The following is a 20361-nucleotide window of genomic DNA, read 5'->3' on the forward strand; positions in this document are numbered from 1 at the left end:
GCAGACAAATGGAAGGGGCTACACCTTGGGAAGAATAATCAAAAACACAAATACAAAATGGGTGACAGCTGGCTGGATGGCAGCACTATCAAGAAGGGTCTAGGAGTCTTGGTAGACCACAGACTTAGTATGAGTCTACAGTGTGATGCAGCCTCACAAAAGGGATAAGTGATTTGGGGATGCATCCATAGAAGAATTAGATGCAAGACGAGGAAGGTGATAGTGCCTCTCTACTCAGCACTAAGTAGGCCTCATCTAGAGTATTAGGTGTAGTTCTGGGCTCCTCATTTTATAAAGGACATAGAGAAGTTAGAAAGGGCCCAGAGATGGGTGACAAAGATGATAAAGGGCTTGCAGAATAGGTGCTTAAGTGAGAACATTATAGCAGTCTTCAAATACTTGAAGGGCTGCCATAAAGAAGAGGGAAAGCACCTTTTCTCTCTTGCTGCAGAGAGGACATGGACAATGGCTTGAGGTTACAGCAAGGTAGGTTTAGGCTGGGTATCAGGAAAAACTGTTAGAACAGTGAGGCAGTGGAATAGACTGCCTAGGGAATGTGCGGACTCTCCATCACTGGAGGTGTTCAAGTAGAGGTTGGACAGTCACTGGTCGGGAATGACCTAGGCATAGCTACGCCTATGTTCTATTGGTATTTCCCAGGCTTCTGGCCTTTGCTGATTGCCTCTCTCCTGCTTTCCCTTACATGTGTCAGGGTGTTTTTAAGCCTTTCTCAGAGGCATTGGGTGTTGGCTACAGCCAAGGCTGAGGATTTTAACTGTGGTGTACCAATGTTTCTGCTGGGACTAAAGCCAGAAGTTCCTGGCTAGAGATTCTTGCCCATCTGCACAGGTTCAGACTGATAACCATATTTGGAGTCAGGAAGGAATTTTACACAATGATCATATTGGTATGGCCCATAGGGGTTTTTACTTTCATCTGTGGTGGGGAGCATGGTCCTCTACCTAGGATCTCCTGAGTATAAATTGACAACATTTCATAGAAGCAGAATATGTGGCTGCCATGGTTTCCCTGCTGGCAGGTTAGGGTATTAGGTCTGTGTTGTGTCAGGGTTAACAGCAGTTTTATGAAATCTCTGAAGAGATTACAGATCTGTAAGATTTCATAGATCTGTAAGAGCACGCCGGCGTTTGCGCGGGCGTTCGCGCCGGAGGGCGGGCCAGGAGGGCCAGGAGTGGGACTCCTGTAGGGGTAGGGCGTAGACACCGCGCAGGTCTACAAACAGCAGCTTGTAGAATGGTGTCTACGAGGAGTACTGCTAGGGCCTCTGCCCAGGGGACAAGGCTACCCGGGGCAGGTCTGAGGCCTCCACCCAGACCGAGCCCATGGGGGAGCCGGTGTCCCCCTACCTCCTGGCCTGTGGGGGATCCCCAGCAGGGCCGGGGGGAGCAGAGATTGGGGGCCCCCACACCTGTCCAGCAGGTGCCCGTCTTAGGGCCCTGGAGGCGCAGGTGAGGGAGCTCCGGGAGGAGGTTAGCAGGCTGAGGGGTATCAGGGAGGCGGAGGATGAAATTGACAGTTATTTCCTTTCCCTGCAGGCCCAGGCACCCAAGGAAGAAGCAGCCCGGGGAGTGCCCTCCGCAGCAGAGTGGCAGACGGTCACAGCCAGGACCGGAGCGGCACGCAGAGAACCGGTACCAGCTTCTCCAGTCCGACTGGTGAACAGGTACGAGGCCCTGGCGACCCTGCAGGAGATGGAAGGGGAGGAGGACACCCTTGGGCAAGAAGAAACACCACGTTCTTCACACCCCAAACAGATCAAGAGATCCACGATGACCCAGAGGAAGAGGCGACGTGTGCTCGTCATAGGAGACTCCATCCTGAGAGGTACGGAAGGACCCATCTGTCGCCAGGACCCCTCGGCACGAGAGGTATGCTGCCTCCCTGGAGCAAAGATTCGGGATGTGACGGAGGTAATCCAGGCCAGGATCAAGCCCACCGATTATTACCCCATGGTCCTAGTCCATGTGGGTACTAATGATGCGGCCAGGAGAACCCCCGATCACTTGATGGCGGACTACTGTGCTCTGGGCGGCGTGCTGAGGGAGTTCGGTGCCCAGGTGGTTTTCTCTTCCATCCTACCAGTGACCGGACGAGGAAGACGGCAGGAGAACTGCATCAGAGAGACCAACTGGCGGCTTCGGCAGTGGTGTCTCGAGGCAGGCTTCGGCTTCCTGGACCATGACCCGCACATCACGACGAGGGACATGCTCAGCTGGGATGGGCTTCACCTGTCCCCCCAAAGGTAAGCGTGTGTTTTCTTCTAGGTTGGCGGATCTCCTCCGGCGGGCTTTAAACTAGGCTCGTCGGGGGGAGGGGAGTACGAGGGCAGGGGAAGCTGTGGACCTCCAAACCATGTGGCACCCACAAGGACAGCCCAGACTGAAGAAGGAGAACATTGGGAACCTGAAAGCCATGGGGAGGCCAGCACAACAGAACAGGTAAGGAACAAGAAGGTAAGAAACGATGGGCCCCATGGGACTGGGAGCGGGGGGGCAGCAAAGGCGCCAGTCGCAGGGCTCAAGTGCCTATATACTAATGCTAGGAGCATGGGGAACAAGCAGGATGAACTAGCGCTCCTCCTTGCACTAAATACCTATGACTTAGTGGGGCTAACAGAGACCTGGTGGGATTCATCCCATGACTGGGCGGTACATATTGAGGGCTATAGATTGTACAGAAAGGACAGGTCGGGGAAGAAAGACTTTATGTCAGTGAGCAATATACATCAACCCTCATCAAGACAGAATCCGAGGCTGAGGAAGTAGAAGGATTGTGGGTTAGGCTACATGGGGGGCAAGGAGAAAGGGATTTGGTGGTAGGGGCCTGTTACAGACCCCCACACCAAGGGGAAGAAATAGATGCGGGGCTCCTGAGGCAACTCTCGGAGACCATAAAAGCTAAAGAGGCGGTAGTCATGGGGGACCTAAACTACCCGGACATCTGCTGGGAGACGCAGACAGCAAGGTCCCATCGCTCACGCAGGTTTCTAACTTGTGTACAGGACCTCCACCTGACCCAGGAGGTGCATGGTCCCACTAGGGGGAATGCCATACTGGATCTGGTATTGGCAACGGGAGATGACATGATAGGGGACCTCCAAATCGGTAGCTATCTGGGAGACAGTGATCACCTTATGATAGAATTCAACATAAGACGGCGAGTGGGTAAGGTAACTAGTAGGGTGAAAGTGCTAGACTTTAGGAAAGCTGATCTCATTGCACTCAGGCGATTAGTCAAGGAAGCACTGCAGAGTAGGAGTTTTGATGGGATGGGTGCCCAAGAAGGGTGGCTGTGCCTAAAGGAAACGATCCTTTGGGCACAAAGCAAGACGATCCCCGAGCGAGGCAAAAGAGGGAAAGGGGCCAGGAGGCTTCCATGGCTGACCAGAGAAATCCAGGGCAGCCTAAGAGCCAAAAGGGGAGCACATAAAAAGTGGAAACAGGGTGAGATCACTAAAGATGAATATACCTCCTCTGCTCGTGCTTGTAGGGAGGCAGTTAGGCGGGCCAAAGCTACCATGGAGCTGAGGATGGCAACCCAAGTAAAGGACAACAAGAAATTGTTTTTTAGATACATAGGGAGTAAAAGGAAGGCCCAGGGAGGAATAGGACCCCTGCTAAATGGGCAGAAGCAATTGGTGACAGATAGAGGGGACAAGGCTGAACTCCTCAACGAGTTCTTTGCCTCAGTGTTCCTAAGCGAGGGGCACGACAAGTCTCTCACTGGGGTTGTAGAGAGGCAGCAGCAAGGCACCAGACTTCCATGCGTAGATCCTGAGGTGATGCAGAGTCACTTGGAAGAACTGGATGCCTTTAAGTCGGCAGGCCCAGATGGGCTCCATCCGAGGGTGCTGAAGGCACTGGCCAACGTCATTGCAGAGCCACTGGCGGGAATATTCGAATGCTCGTGGCGCACAGGCCAAGTCCCGGAGGACTGGAAAAGGGCTAACGTGGTCCCCATTTTCAAAAAGGGGAGGAAGGAGGACCCGGGCAACTATAGGCCGGTCAGTCTCACCTCCATCCTTGGTAAAGTATTTGAAAAAATTATCAAGGCTCACATTTGTGAGAGCCCAGCAGGACAAATTATGCTGAGGGGAAACCAGCATGGGTTTGTGGCGGGCAGATCGTGCCTGACCAACCTAGTCTCTTTCTATGACCAGGTTACGAAACGCCTGGACACAGGAGGAGGGGTGGATGTCGTATACCTGGACTTCAGGAAGGCCTTCGATACGGTATCCCACCCCATACTGGTGAACAAATTAAGAGGCTGTGATGTGGATGACTGCACAGTCCGGTGGGTGGCGAATTGGCTAGAGGGTCGCACCCAAAGAGTCGTGGTAGATGGGTCGGTCTCGACCTGGAAGGGTGTGGGCAGTGGGGTCCCGCAGGGTTCGGTCCTTGGACCGATACTCTTTAATGTCTTCATCAGCGACTTGGACAAGGGAGTGAAATGTACTCTGTCCAAGTTTGCAGATGACACAAAGCTATGGGGAGAAGTGGACACGCCGGAGGGCAGGGAACAGCTGCAGGCAGACCTGGATAGGCTGGACAAGTGGGCAGAAAACAACAGGATGCAGTTCAACAAGGAGAAATGCAAAGTGCTGCACCTAGGGAGGAAAAATGTCCAGCACACCTACAGCCTAGGGAATGACCTGCTGGGTGGCACAGAGGTGGAAAGGGATCTTGGAGTCCTAGTGGACTCCAAGATGAACATGAGTCGGCAGTGTGACGAAGCCATCAGAAAAGCCAATGGCACTTTATCGTGCATCAGCAGATGCATGACAAATAGGTCCAGGGAGGTGATACTTCCCCTCTATAGGGCGTTGGTCAGACCGCAGTTGGAGTACTGCGTGCAATTCTGGGCGCCACACTTCAAGAAGGATGCGGATAACCTGGAGAGGGTACAGCGAAGGGCAACTCGTATGGTCAAGGGCCTGCAGACCAAGCCCTACGAGGAGAGACTAGAGAAACTGGACCTTTTCAGCCTCCGCAAGAGAAGGTTGAGAGGCGACCTTGTGGCTGCCTATAAGTTCATCACGGGGGCACAGAAGGAAATTGGTGAGGATTTATTCACCAAGGCGCCCCCGGGGGTTACAAGAAACAATGGCCACAAGCTAGCAGAGAGCAGATTTAGACTGGACATTAGGAAGAACTTCTTCACAGTTCGAGTGGCCAAGGTCTGGAACGGGCTCCCAAGGGAGGTGGTGCTCTCCCCTACCCTGGGGGTCTTCAAGAGGAGGTTAGACGAGTAGCTAGCTGGGGTCATTTAGACCCAGCACTCTTTCCTGCTTATGCAGGGGGTCGGACTTGATGATCTATTGAGGTCCCTTCCGACCCTAACATCTATGAATCTATGAATCTATGAAGAGTTCATATTATGTATTGTGTAGGATGGTTTGGATAAGGATGATCCTACTTCAGGCAGGAAGTTGAACTAGATGATTTCTGGAGGTCCTTTCCAGTTCTGTTTCTCTAAGACTTCTAAGATTTTTGCACTTTCTATGCTGTCCCTGAATACTACAATTGATTTTGTTTACTAGATACCAGATTAAAAGTATAACAGCATCTTTTAAAATATCTTCTAACCAACAGTTAATTATGAATAGTGCAGTATTCCAGTAGCCAGGGAACTTTGCAAAAGTGTACATAAATTGTGACTTACTATATATCAAGTGCATCTACACATGCTTTAATATGCATTAGCCTATTTTAATGCACATTAAAGTGTCACTGAAACTGTGCTATTTAGTAAATGTGCATTAAGACAGGCTAATGTGCATTTTCCTAGTACCTCACAATTGACTCAGGGCTCCTATACACATGCACAAAGCCTGTTCCAATATGCTGGAAATCCAGAAGATTAATCAAGTCTTCTGGAGTGTGAAAATTAACACATTCTAGCAGAGCCTAGCATCATGTGTATCAGCATCCTCACACTGAAAAATGGCATTGGGGTGCTTTGAACTAAAGCTCATTTATCCTCTAGTGATAGAAAGTTCACAAATTCCCTAGGCAGTCTATTCCACTGCCTAACTGTTTTAACAGTGAAGAAGTTTTTCCTGATATCCAGCTTAAACCTGCTTTGCTGTAACCTCAAGCCATTGGTCCATGTTCTCTCTGCCACAAGAGAGAAAAGGTATTTTCCCTCTTCTTTCCCTCGTTGAACGAGCTTTAGTTCAAAGCGCCCCACCATCATTTTTCAGCATGGGGATGCTGATACACGCTGATGCTCAGGCACTTTTAATTAGTGTGGCTGGTTAATTAAAACATGTCCCCCACCCACCCTATGCCTCCCAGAGCATGTGTAAAAATGCCCTGAGATACTAGATTTAATGTGCATTAATGCATGTGTAGACAAACCCATTGTTGGGTACTCCACAAAACTTAATGGAGACCAAAGATGCCCTTTTACACTTTGTGTGATGTGCTGAGTACTCCATCAGACACAAGGACCTTACTTGATCTCAGATCTGTTATATGGTAGTATAATTCAGCAGACTTCAATTCCAGGATCAAATCCCACAGTTGTAATTTGGGGATTCTTCTGACTCCCTTCAGTCAGGGGTGGGAGGGAATATCTTCCAAACATGGAGTGTCACTATGGGTTTATGAAGGTGTGAGATCCATAGATACAAAGGTGTGTTTCTTCCAAACATATAGTCACTATAGGTTTACAAAAGTGAGATCAACATCAGTCTGAGATAGTTTATCATCATGTGAACAGCTAATATGACTATTGGTGGATCAGTGATTTCCTAAAGTGCAGTGTGGCATACCAGGAAGATGGGCAGGGAACAGTAAAACAATAGTGAAAGTGGGAAAGAAGAACCTGCTTCCTGCCAACACCGCTGCTGCTGTCCCTGGTTGACCTGGGGTGGAGGAGGGAAGGCCCACAGGGACAATGCCCACATCATCTGGGGACAATGGTGGCTGTGCACAGGTTCTTCCTTCCAGCACCTGCTCCCAACCAGGAGGGGACTTTGGGGGAAGGGGTGGCAGGAAACAGGCTCTGGAAGGAGGAACCTGCATGCTATTGCCACTGTCCCCTGCCAAATGAGGCACACTGCACAGTTGTAGCCTGTGGCTGGGGTGTAGTAGGAGCCCTGGCTCTGGGGCTCCCCCTAGTCAGCCAAGGACAGTGACAGAAGGGGAGTGCAGCCTCAACCCCACACCTCCCCTGCATCCTCCCCTTCCTCCATGTTCTTTACCTGTAGGAAGCAGAACCCTAAGGAACATGACAGATGTATTATGATTGTATTCAAACCAATGTTACTGCATGGAAAATGTACTATTGGCTTAGGGACAGATAAACAGTCACATCCTCTTTAGTTCTTTTTATTTTTCATAAGTGCTGAATATTCTCCTCTCGAATGCAAGGTAAATGAGGGGGGTTTTTTAGGTCCTGAAGAGAATCTCTATCCATCCTAGGGAATTTCATAAGTTGTTTTTTTTTTTTACCTCTGAAATAGGTTTCTCATAGACATCTTCCCCTATGGATTTTTCTTCAGCAAGGATTGCATCTCTGTGTAATACTCTTAGGACATTCTCTGGAGCCGCAGATCCATAGTGAGCTTCTAAAACTTCAGGTTTGGTCTTCTCTGTCTTCAGCATATGGATCACATCTTCCCTGGCCTGTGAAAATTACAATTCAGTACAATTAGACAACCTGCAACCAGCAGACAAACTAACTTTTACCACTGCAACTACACTCTACATGTGCTCCTCCTGTGCCATTGCTACTGCGCCATTATCTAGTACTTCCTCTAGTCAGCACACGGTTATTTTTAGCCACTATGTCACCATAGTGACATGTTAAAGTGAGGGTGTGTGTCACTATGGCAACATAGCTCCGGTACCACAGTTTTTGCCCACTGAAGCTACATTGCCATAGCTCATTGCTATGGTGACGTAGTATGTTGTCTCGTGTAGATGTGCCCGGTGTGTATAACATGTACTGTACACATGCCAAAAAAAAAAGATAAAACCAATGTAAGATCTCAATAGCTGGGAAGTTTCTGAATAAAATTTGCCTGTGTGAACTGAATTTGACCCCTTGAATATCTGAAGTATGACTTGCCCAGGATCACATATAAAGTCTATAGCTGCCAGGAATAATATTCTGTGACCCAGGGCCCTAGCATACAGCCTTAATCTATTGAGAACAACAGTTGGCAACCTTGTTAGGTGGCTGGCACAATGCCCCAGCTCAGGTCCAAGGTGGGCTGGCACTAGGATGTGGCCACTGCCACTGCCACCACCACTTCTCTCCACCTCTAAATTGTAATACAGATGAAGTCCCAGTCACCAAACACTGCTACACCCTTCAGCTTTGTAAACTAGATCCAATGGCCTAGCAGGATGGATCTAGCCTGTAGATTGCCAACCCCCAAAATAGAATACCCTTGTTCCTTTAAACCTACAGCTTCATTCACTGTCTACCCTGAAGGAGTCCTGTAGAACTAAGAATATGTTATGATATAATAAGAATATATGATATAGAACACACAAGATTAAATTAAGATATCTAAGGCAGCTGTAATTCTGGTGCTTCTTAACTAGTAAGTGCTTGACTTTGCAATCTTAATAGTTTTTAAAAGTAAATGTTTGTATTCCAATTCATTAAAAAAAAAAAAAAAAGAAACTGAGCAAAAAATTATGCAATTATTCAGATCAATCCCAATTGATGCCAATAAAATATTTTTACTGAATCTACTCTGTCTTTGATATTCCTGGAATGTTTTAGACAGTGTAAAGAATATTTTGGTGATTTTTTTTTTTCACATTTATCAGGCATAAAGATCACGTATCTTAGTTACCATGAGCCCAGTGCTTCTGGAATCAAATGAAGCCATAAAAAGCCTCAAAAATGACATGATATATATTTTCAATATATAAAAATGTCTTGAAAGTATTGAAAGAAGCAAAGTTTTTCTGGACTGACTCTGTAGTTGGGAGAGATATTAGTGATCTTTCAACCATCAAGTGTTCAGACCTGACAAAGGGCACATTGTGTCTGAAAGCTTATTTAGCATCTCTCTCAACTATATAGTTGGTCCAATAAAATATGTCACCAAAAAATCAGTGTCTCTCATAGCTACAACAGCACACCAACCCTGCTACAGCATTAAGAATACAAAGTAGCTTTGGCCCAGCTCCTCAAAATACTTAGGAACCTAACTTCCATGGACTTCACCAAAACTTTTTAAAGCATGGATTAGTAACCTATGGCTTATAGGCTGAATTCAGCTCAGGGTGCCTCTGCAGCTTTTCAGCAACAGGGGATTTCAATGTGTTTGTTTCAAGGGGCTTTGCCTTCATAACAGTGGGGAGAAGTGGCAGTGGCAGCACTGTGTGCAGAGTGGTGACCAAGGTGGAGACTGAGGCTGAGGTAGCAGTACAGCTGGGTTGAAAGCAGCCTACGCTTGGAGCTGAGCTCTATTAAAGTGAGTCCTCACTCCAAAACATTGCCCTGCTTTTCAGGGTCCAGACCTTCGTTCATATCTAAGCCCCATTCTTAGAGCATACTTAAAAGATCAGGATCAACAGAAAAAGAGGATATGAAAGTGTCCTCTCTTCCAACCGTCATCCATCAGTTTGAGGGTGAGAGTTCACATACAGGATATGGGAGACCTACGGCAGTTCCCTCCTCTACCTCAGAGGATTCAAGCCAACATCTCCCATAAGAGTGCCTTAGCCACCAGGGTAGAACATATGTTTAGAAGAGGCTTCAGTTGAAACCGTTACATTTTGGATGGCAAAGCACAGATTTATGGGAGCAGAGAAAGAAAGCGTATTGGAAGGATAGTTCTTTAGCCTGCCTAAGCCCCAAATATAGTCAGGATTTATGACCCAACCCTGCTTGTGCCATTTTCTATTGCCTAGCTTAGACAGCTCCCCACTCAGTGTAGTAGCTGTAGTGAATCTTATTCTGAGGTGCCTGAACCTTCCCATACATTATGTAAGAAGCCAGCATTGATGACTCTGCTACTATAGGCACCTAATCCCTTTTGTGGTTTTAATTCATCATTCACATTATCATCTTTTCAAGGATATCAGCTGTAATGAAAAAGACTAAGTAGTCTGAGTTCTAGCCTGCCATTCTTGTAAGGAACACTTAGGCTAGGAACAGACATTCAAAAAGCCAGAACCTAAATCGATTCAATCTTTCCAGGTTAGTCTAACCTGCCTAGATTGAACCAACTGGCAAGTGAATACACATCAGGAAATGCAGGCACATGCCTGCAGTGGCTCAGGCTAGAAGCCGGGACATGCTAGAGCAGCCCTCGCCTATAGGGAAGCTGGGGGAGAGAGTGGGTGGGGGAGCGTGGCCAGCCCTGGCAGTAGCCTTAAGTGAATTGGCCAGGGAGGGCATTAAATTCCTCTACATCAGGTTGTTAGGATGCATCAGAGCAAAAAAAAAAAAAAGGCCTGTGCTAATAATAAACAGAATAGAAATTTATTTTATCTGATAAAAACAAGACCAGGAATGGAGGAGTTCTGAAGTGTAACTGTTCTTGATATTTAATGGGCACCAGGATTACAGACAACGTGCCAACTGTTGATCCTACTGGATCACAGTGTATGCATGAGGGCCACCCAGACCTTCGATGCATATGCCTGGGTAGAAATTTCTGGAGGAGTGGAGGCTGCCCAGCCCTTCCATCCTCTTTTTAGGCACTGAGACAGAATCCAAAGACCAGACTGCGTCCAGGTGTTTGGTGCCTCCATGGTTGTAGATGGATACATAGCTGGGAATCAAACTCAGATTTCCTGTACAATAGACAAAGACTCAACCACTGAACCATAGGGGATTCCTTCACAGAAAACACCATCACTTCTAGTATTTCTCAGTTTTTACAAAACCAGTTAGTCTCCCTAAAACTTCTCATTCTGGGTCCAGAGGGAATAATCCAAAATAGCAGGCCTGTGAAATTAATAATTTCATGTTACCTCCAAATGACTGATTTTCCACTGAAACAAAGAACTCACGTGGTGCTGTTTTGTTTCAGGGTACCAGACACTTAAATCTAACCTGAGTGCCTAGGCCATTTACAGATAGCAAGCAAAATAATCCTAGGAGAAAGACATAAATACTTGGTGAAAAAAGGGGTGGGAAATTAAGGGTGATGCTAAAGTACTTTTGACTACCAGAGAGGGACTATATTACAATCCCTACTGACAGATATGCTTTAGGACTCCATTCACTTCAATGCTGTTTATAAAGTACAGGATCACTCAGGACACAGACATGAGAAAGAGATTTTGGATTGGAAATAAAGTTGCCTATAAATCACAGCCCATGGTTGTTAGTGACAAGAAATCCATCTTTCTACTCCATTTTTCCCTTGGCAATGTGATAAGCAGGAATATCCCAAGATGGGAGATGACTAGATATTTCAATAGTTTCTTTTCAATGAAGACTTTTTTGAAAGTTTGAAAGTAATCAAGTCAGCTTTTTACATTCAGTGTATGGGATCTTAGAAAATGAACAATTTAAATTTTTTTTTAGCTTTTTATGTTTACTCATAACTACAATTGATAGGAACAGAAATACCCATTTGCTTTTATATGCTATTTAAATTGTACAGTCTTTGAAGCTCTACTTTTATTACATTTTCCTTTACATCTGTATAAAGTTGCTGCTTCATTTTAATGCTGTAAATAACAGTTGGGATCAATGCAAACTAACACCCAGATTACTTTCACTTGTTAAAGTAGAAAGATTTTTAGGGCTGGAACTGCAAAGGGGCTGAGTTCTACCTACCTCCTGCCTTTGGTACTAAAATACAAATTTGTACCCCATTAAAACCTCTGTCCAGCTGTCCCTTAACTATGTCAGAGAACATAGCTCATAGTAATAGCCACTTCCCATTTAGACAGCTTAGCAACCAAACTTCTTGATTTATTGACAAGACTTATGCAGCAATAGTGCAAGCCTCCCCACAGTGCCCAGACAATTTGCGGCAATGTGATTTCTGCTGTGTAGTCTGTTCTCCATACCAACTCAGTCTTGGGCCTTTTCCATGAGCCTGATGTCAGAACTGCTATTTAGCATCCACTAAAATAAGGTTTTGTGATGAGAAATTTGTTAACTGGGAAGTGGGCTGAGCCTGTCAAATTTATTTCACAGGAGCCACCAGAGAGCTATTAAATTATAACAATTTCTTGACTTGAGGTAGATGGAAAAAGTGATCATCTCACAGTGACAGTTACCTTGAGATGATCACTTTCTCCATCCACCACAAGTCAAGAAAATTGGCCAGCGTTGTAGAAATCCCTGATTTTAGGAAAACTGATTTCTACAAACTCTGGAGATTGGTTGGCAAGGCCCTGTGGGACCATGATCCAATGAGGAACGGAGTACAAGAAAAATGGTTGTTCCTCAAGGAAGCCATTCTAAAAGCCCAAAGGAAGTCCATGCCCTTTGACAAGAAAGGCAGCAAAAGTGTTGGGAGGCCCCTTTGGCTCAACAGGAAAGTCATGGACCTCCTGAAATTAAAATGAGAAGCTTACAAGGGGTGAAAGTCGGGAATGTCAACCAAAGAGGAGTATTCAGCAATAGCCCACACCTGTAGGGAGCAGATCAGGACAGCTAAAGCACTAACTGAATACAAACTGGCAACTGGAATCAAGGACAATAAAAAGTCCTTTAGATACATACGAAGTCAAAAAAAGAACAAGGGAAGCATAGGACCCCAATGAATGAAATGGGATGGCTGATAACCAACACTCAGGACAAAACTGAACTCCTGAATGATTAGTTCATGTCAGTATGCCACCAGTCCAAGGGTGTTAGCCTGTTTTGCATGCTACCAGATCATCATGGCAAGGGTGGCCACCCTCCCTCAGTTGGTGTAGATCTTATGGGGGAACACATACAGAGGCTAAATATCTACAAGTCAGCAGGACCGGATGAACTACACCAAAAAGTGCTAAAAGAACTAGTAAACATCACTGTGCAACAGATGGCAGAGTTATTTGAAGACTTGTGGCACTTGGGAGAGGACCCAGAAGACTGGAAAAAGGCCAGTGTGGTACCTATCTTTAAGAAAGAGAGAAGGGAGGACCCAGGAGATTATAGGCCAATTAATTTGACCCCAATCCCTGGTAAAATCCTGGAGAAAATTATCAAAGAATCCATTATACACAGGCTAACCAATGATAGTATTCTAAAGGATAGCCAACATGGCTTTGTAACAGGCAGGTCATGCCAAACCAACCTCATTTCCTTCTACAATCAGGTAACTCGCCACCTGGATAGGGTAAATGAGGTTGATGTCATATACTTGGACTTCAAAAATGCCTTTGTCCTGGTCTCCCATGATGTCCTCATGGTGAAATTGGGAGAATGTGGCCTCAGCTAATTTATGGTCCAGTGGCTAGGCAATTGGCTCTATGGTAGGACCCAAAGGGATTGATGGAATGGAGTCATCATGGCAGAAGGTGACCAGTGGCATCCCACAGGGCTCAGTACTCAGACCAGTGCTCTTCAACATGTTCATTGATAATTTGGATTCAGGTATCTGAAGCAAACTTTCAAAGTTCACTGATGACACCAAACTATGGGGGAGTGTGGTCGCACTCGAAGACAGGCTGGAAATACAGGCCAACCTGGATGGACTTGTGAGCTGGACAGACCTCAACTGAATGTCATTTAACACAGAGAAATGTAAAGTGCTACACCTGGAGAGAAATAATCCACAACACACTTACAGGCTCAGCAGTGCTACGCTTGCCAGCATCACAACTGAATAAGACCTGGGTGTCATGATTGACAACAAAATGAGCATGAGCCGCCAATGCTGTAGCTGGCAGAGCTAATCAAACACTGGCATGCATCCACTGAGGCATCTTGAGCAGGGCTTAGGATGTCATCCTCCTGCTCCACTTGGCCTTAGTCAGAGAGCAACTGGAGTACTGTGTCCAGTTCTGAGTGCCACACTTCAAGAAGGATATGGAGAAGCTTGAGAGTCCAAAGGAGGGCCACATGCATGATTAGAGGCCAAGAGACCAGGTCATATGAGGAGAGGCTGGAAGACTTGGGGCTGTTCAGCCTGGAGAAGAGAAGACTCAGAGGGGACTTGGTGGCAACCTACAAGTATATCAGGGGCATATATCAGGGCTTGGAGGAGCATCTATTCACCAAGGCCCCCTAGGACAAGAAATAATGGGCACAAGCTGATTGAAGATCACTTCAGGCTCAACATAAGGAAAAAACTTCTTTACAAGTCAAGTGCCGAGGGTCTAGGAACAGGCTCCTCCTAGAGGTGGTACAGTCACCCACCCTGGAGCTCTTCAAGAGGTGTCTTGATGCCCATCTTGCTGGGGTCATCTGATCCCAGTAGTCTTTCCTGCCTAAGTGCAGGGGGGCTGGATCCAATGATCTGTAAGGGCCCTTCCAGCCTCTAACAACTATGAAATCCTATTTAAAATTATTTTTAAAGATGGGCTGAACAGGATTCTAACCAATGACTCATTGATGCAAATATCCCTTACCCAAGATGCTATGATAATCAATTTCCTAAATTCTGTTCTAGAATTTTAGCTCCATATAAGTTACCTTCCTGCTAATTAGTGTTTACATCTCAGAATTATTTGTCTCTTAGTAATCATGCATTGCAGACAATAGGGATTAATTTAGAATTTGCTGATCAAAGAGATCTAATCACTACAATAATTTAATGAGAACTTCTCAAGTTATTAGGGAAGAGTTTGATAAAGTCAAGGACAAATTATGTCATTCATAAGTAATGCCATCATTACTTAAGGGAAGTTTCTGTGGCATTTTTAACTTCCCCAAATTGCCTTTCTAATCATCATGACAAACTTTATACTTACATAAGCACCATCCAATAGAGGTTCAGAGTTTACAGGCATATTTTTCCTGATTAATGGCTTGAAAAGAACTGTCACACCACAGATAGGACCACACATTTTATTACTTGTGTTGTTGTTTTATACAGTTCAGGTCATTAACAGCGAAACAGCTGCTCTGTACTGGATTAGAAACTAGATAAGGTCACAGGTTCCCTTTGCTCTGCTGTGATCCTATCAGTGGCTATTTCCTAAATACAAAAAGACTGTAAGTTTTTCACATACAGCTAACAAAGACAACGAGCAAGGCCTTGCATTGCACTCCTCTAAAGGGAATCTGGTGGATGCGTTCCACACTAGCTGAGACATAATGGAATCAGCTTTGTTTCTGAAAATTCCAGCTGCACATCTGAGGTTATGCATCTGCACTGTAGCTGTTCATCTAGGTAAAATGAATGCAGGCAGCTGTAGTTTTCATTATAAACAAACAACTGTACTTGTGGAATATTCCTAATAGAAATCCAAATGTTTAAATTCTGTAACTTCCTTCCTCTTGTTACCTTAATAGAAAAGAAATTAAATTATTTTTAAAAATCTCCTACATTTTGTATCTTGACAGCAGAAAAAAAATAGAAGGGAAAAAAAATAGCCCACTACCAAAATGTTAGGTTGAGGTATTTTGGAATAATATAACACTAAATAGCCCTTCTATTAAAATCCCACTTCTTCAAAATATCCCTAGGTACTGTTACAGTAACCAGCTAGGAGTGTTGTTTGGGAGTCAAATGTTTCTCTGTAAGACAAAAAGACTGCAAGGGCAGCTTCAAAGCTATAAAGATGGATCTTGTCACTGAGCACTACTGCATCTTGATTGGATCTGAGTGGGGCAAGCAGGGGGGTAACTTGCATAATAACTCTGGTCAAGCTAACAAGCTAGATGTTTCTCAGAACTTATATACATGCATAGTTTTCCTAGGAGAAAGAGAAGTGATTTTTTTTTTCACTTTAGCTAAATTAGTTAATCCCTGGAGTAGAGAGAGGTAGTTAGCTGTGTTAGTCTGAAGCCAGGCAGAAGGCAGAGCAGGGTGGCACCTTAAAAAGTAACTGGTACAGAGTGGCATAAGCTTCCATAGATGACAGCCTTCTTTATCAGGTTAGTTATGAACATACCTAAATTGCCATTTTGCAGGTTTTGCAGAAACCACAAAAAACAGCATTGTCACCGATTGTCATGATTGCCAGGAAATTCAGTGCTAGCTGCAATTTCCCATGGAATCAACGCTCCCCTCCCCCCCCCCCCCGCCCCCCGCCAAAAAAGCAGTATTGAGGTAGACTGAGTGAAGGCACCTTCTGCTAATCAGCAGTGAGGGGCAGGGCAAAAGAAGCATTAGTGACATAGACTGAGTGAAGGTGCCTTCCACCAACCAATGCTGATGGGCAGGGCTGCCATAAAATGCCTGTGAAATTGGCTCTGCATGTTGCAAGCAGGCCATGAAAAACGCATTGTCTCACCGTGACTTAGGTAGGTTTCTATTTATAGTATGTATCCCCTCAGGATGTAAGATTTCCTTGAACAAAATAGTTTTAACATCAATAGTTCTGGGTTTCTTTATGAAATTTAGAATTTGCATCTTAGCAAGCAGGAAACTTATTTCAATGATAAAAACGGATGTCTAGTGTTTGTGCAAAATTTCAATGAAACTTGACAAAAATTACAAGAGGATTCTTGAAATGAAACAGAATTACATTGTCCATCTATTATGTATAACTTTGTGACGTTATATGGAGCTAATGGCACATTAATGTGCATTAAGCACAATGCACTGTATCTTAAGAGTTACCTTACAGTGATAATATTGGAGGTCCCACTAAAATTAACAACTGAAGGGAGACATATATTATTAACATATCCCCTGCATAATTCAACTGATGTGACTTCAGTGGAGTTGCATCACAGATTAATTTTGCCTCGTATATTTAAAAAAGAGCCCGTGCTAAAGACTGAAATGCTGTGGAGAAGCAGCACTGGGCAATATATTGCTTCTTAAAGCAAGCTTTGAAACGGATCAAATGAGCACTAAAAGACATCTGCCTGTTATTTCCTGCCCACACAGCTCTGTTCTGCTTTATTGCCAGAAAGCTCCATAGATGATGTCACTTTTCTCTGAAGAGAACAGGCCACCAGAGTCTTTCACTGACATAATTAATTATCTGTAGTCTGGTCCAGGGCCCGCAAATTCCCATGGCAAGGTCCCCAGCAGCATTCACTTCACACTGCTTGATGTTTTCAGACTTATAAGGGACTGGAATATTATTTTTGTTTGTTGACTCTGAAAAGGAGCTTTTCCCTGTATTATCAAATGATGGGAAGGTTACTGTAGCACACTGAATGATAGTTTCATGATCTTTGGCAGCAGAGAGAAGCAAATTTGAAGGGTCACTGTAGATTATGTACACAAATCAAAGCATGTTGGGATATGTCTTACATGCTTCAGGAATGCATTGCAATGCCTAAACCTGCTGTTTTGGGGTTTGCTGTATCCAGTTATATAAATTATAGCTGAGCCAATGTTAACTGTATAATAATTTTGTGCACATAACTTGAAGCCCTGCAGCACACAGAGACCATGAATCAGATAGTACCAGTTAGCAAGTAGAGGAGCACTTATTAAAACAAAACTATATATTCTTCATAAGAAAGAATCACCTATAGTCACACTTGAGAGTCTCTTAATCCCAAATCAGAATAGATGTGTGTGGTCCTTATAGCAAATGATCTCATGGGTAAGTAAATTTTAGATTTCATTCTCTCCCCACCAGGCAGAGAGCTGGTCACCACATTTTAAAAAAAATGTTTGTAATACAGTAGTTCAAATATATAGTAACTAGCTAGGATTACTCATATGGGAGACCAAGGTTCATGTTCTTGCTCTGTCTCATTCACATCAGGGACTCACATTGGCTTCCCACATCCCACATTAGCTATGCTGGGCTGGACCTTCTGCTCTCTCTGCCTGATTTCAACCAGACACGTCACGCTGGACCCAAGTAACCTTTCCTAATGACATTTTTTTAAAACATTCCCATGAAAAGTTTGGGATGTGACAAATGAGCATTTTAAGCCAAAAGAAAAAAACAGCAAAAATATCTCAAGCAGATCTAATGCAAAACAGAGATTGCTTGTAGTAAGTGGTGCTGAATTAATAAATTTTAGGGCTGAAAGGGGTCCCAATCAGAGGCATAGTGTGGAAAAAGATGCTCCCCAGAGCAGCCCTTTCACCCTCCCTCACCCCTCCTCTCTTCAGTACCTTCTAGTTTGCAGGGCAAGGGAACAGCAGCAAGCAGCAGCCAGGCAATGTCGTGGAGTACAAGGTGTTCTGGGAATCATAGTTTTTTAGAGTGGCAATGCAGTTGTTACTGGGGATAACTTTCAGCCCATACTTTGCTGCTGAAGCCCATTATCTACAGGGAAAAAGAAATACTGATTTTGTGATTTTTGGCTGCAAAAAATGGGAATAGTTCTCTCCCCAGCCAGAGTGAATGCCACTGCATTTCTACAAAACTGTGATTCCCAGAGCACCTTGAAGTCTATGACACGCATTGTCTGTGCCAGCTACTTCCTGAAATCAGAAAGTGCAGACAGAACATGAATGGCAGAATGCGGTTCCTCCTCTCCATGTGCCCTGCTTGTCCACCTCAAATTAGACTGCCAACCACAATAATCTCTTAGTCTGGTTTTCTGCATATCACAGACCATAGCCTAATACCAATTTATTTCTGCATCCAGCTCATAAATTCTGTCTGAATAATGGAAATGATAATACTTCCCTTTCAACATAGGGAAACAATATATATATGTTAAAATATAATATTAAAATATCATATTATATATATATAGTAACTGCTGGAGGAGGACATGGTGGGAACTGATGCTAAATTTCCTATCAAGAGAATTATAATTTCCTGGACTGAGAAATATTTCGTATGCAAACTTCAGTTGGTGTGCTTCTGTTTTAATAGAAGGCTTCCTCTGCACAACATGTCAATGATAAATCATTAGGGGTGACAGCTTGAAACTACTGTCTCGGTACATGGAGCACTGAAAAAGGTCAGCCAGCCTCATTTTTAGCCTTAAAGCAAAATTTTGAGGCCGAAATCACTTAAGGCTGAAGACAGACAAGACACAGGAGCAGCATCAATACAGCCAACAGTTCTCTGTGAGAAACTGCTATGATGCTCTTTCATTTAAACCAACCAATAGGTGGAGCCTTTAACCCTAGATACAAGGCACTTCCTCTGACATCAGGATCTCACAGGTATTATTTAAGGACTTATATTTGTTTTTATTAAAATACATTTTTGGAAACTAAAAAAAATCAATTTTGATTGCAAAAGATTATCTGCTCCTCAGCTGGGGACTTGGAAATGTAAACTTAATAAGTACACAATCAGGGCAATAAAGCTGATAAAACCAGACTGAGACACAAAATGAAACATTAAATTAATGACTGATGACTCAGAATACTGGGCAGCATTAGGCCCTGTGAGACACATGCTCACTGCAAGTTTGTCCCAAGAATCCAAGCTATTTTAGAGCTGGGGAGCCCATACATCTAATGTGTTGCAAGTTTGTCTGAAACATCCTTTCCTTACCAACTGAATCTTTTTTTTGTAGTATGTGAGAAATTATCCTCCTATTGCTGTTATTGGACACAAAACACACTAAACTATATTAAATGAATGGAAAAATATGTTACTATGTCAATTGATTAGGAAAAGGAAATCTTTTAATTCTTTCATGCATAAAGTTGAAAAATGTCTTGAAGGAAGAAAAGATTATTAAAGAATATGGATCTGAACTTGCTCCCATTGAAGATAATGCTGATTTTAGTGGGAGCAGGACAAAGTGTTATCTGTTTAGGTCAGTGGGCTCTCAAGCTTTTTGGACTCAAACACCTCTTGTTAGACCCAAGGCTCCCCTTGGAAAATATCAGCTCTTAGCTTTCACTCATTTTTCGACAACAGAAAATTAACAGAGCAATTCTTCTGTTTCAAAGCTCAGAAAACCCACAACATGATCCAAATGTTTTTGACACTATGCATGCCTATTTCAAATCTTTGGGTGTCTATACACATGCTCCAATGTGTTCTGATTAGAATGAGTCAGAGCAGAGTCTGCTCCAAGTTCTAATTAGAACGCTCTAGCATCACTGCAGCATCACATGTATAAGCCCCCCATGGGTTTACAAATGGCCACTTGGGGACTTCAACTAAAGTTCATCGAATGAGCTTTAGTTAAAGCATCCTGTGGCTACTTTCAAATGTGTGGGGGACTTAAGACACGTGACACTGCAGTGTTTTAACTAGAGTGGCTCTCCAGGAACTGCTCTAATTCAAACATCCCTCCTACCCCGGAGCGCATATATAGGCCCCCTATGGTTTCATCTTGTGAAACATATATAAGTGTTTGCACACCCAACAGTGCTGATATAACATGGCAAGTCACATCATTTTTAAAGGATCTCAC

General features: G+C 44.3%; 1 protein-coding gene across 2 annotated transcripts in view; it reads right to left on the bottom strand.

Annotated features, from left to right (window-relative positions):
• The window catches only part of FILIP1 (filamin A interacting protein 1), a 224845-nt gene that overhangs the window by 94583 nt on the left and 109901 nt on the right, over window positions 1-20361 (bottom strand). For both annotated transcript variants that reach the window (XM_059731266.1, XM_006262253.4), the window contains exon 3: window positions 7479-7652. In XM_059731266.1, coding sequence (XP_059587249.1) covers window positions 7479-7652 — 174 coding nt within the window. The remainder of the gene's footprint in view (window positions 1-7478; window positions 7653-20361) is intronic.

Source organism: Alligator mississippiensis, chromosome 1 (assembly GCF_030867095.1).
Source record: "Alligator mississippiensis isolate rAllMis1 chromosome 1, rAllMis1, whole genome shotgun sequence".
Taxonomy (NCBI): domain Eukaryota; kingdom Metazoa; phylum Chordata; order Crocodylia; family Alligatoridae; genus Alligator; species Alligator mississippiensis.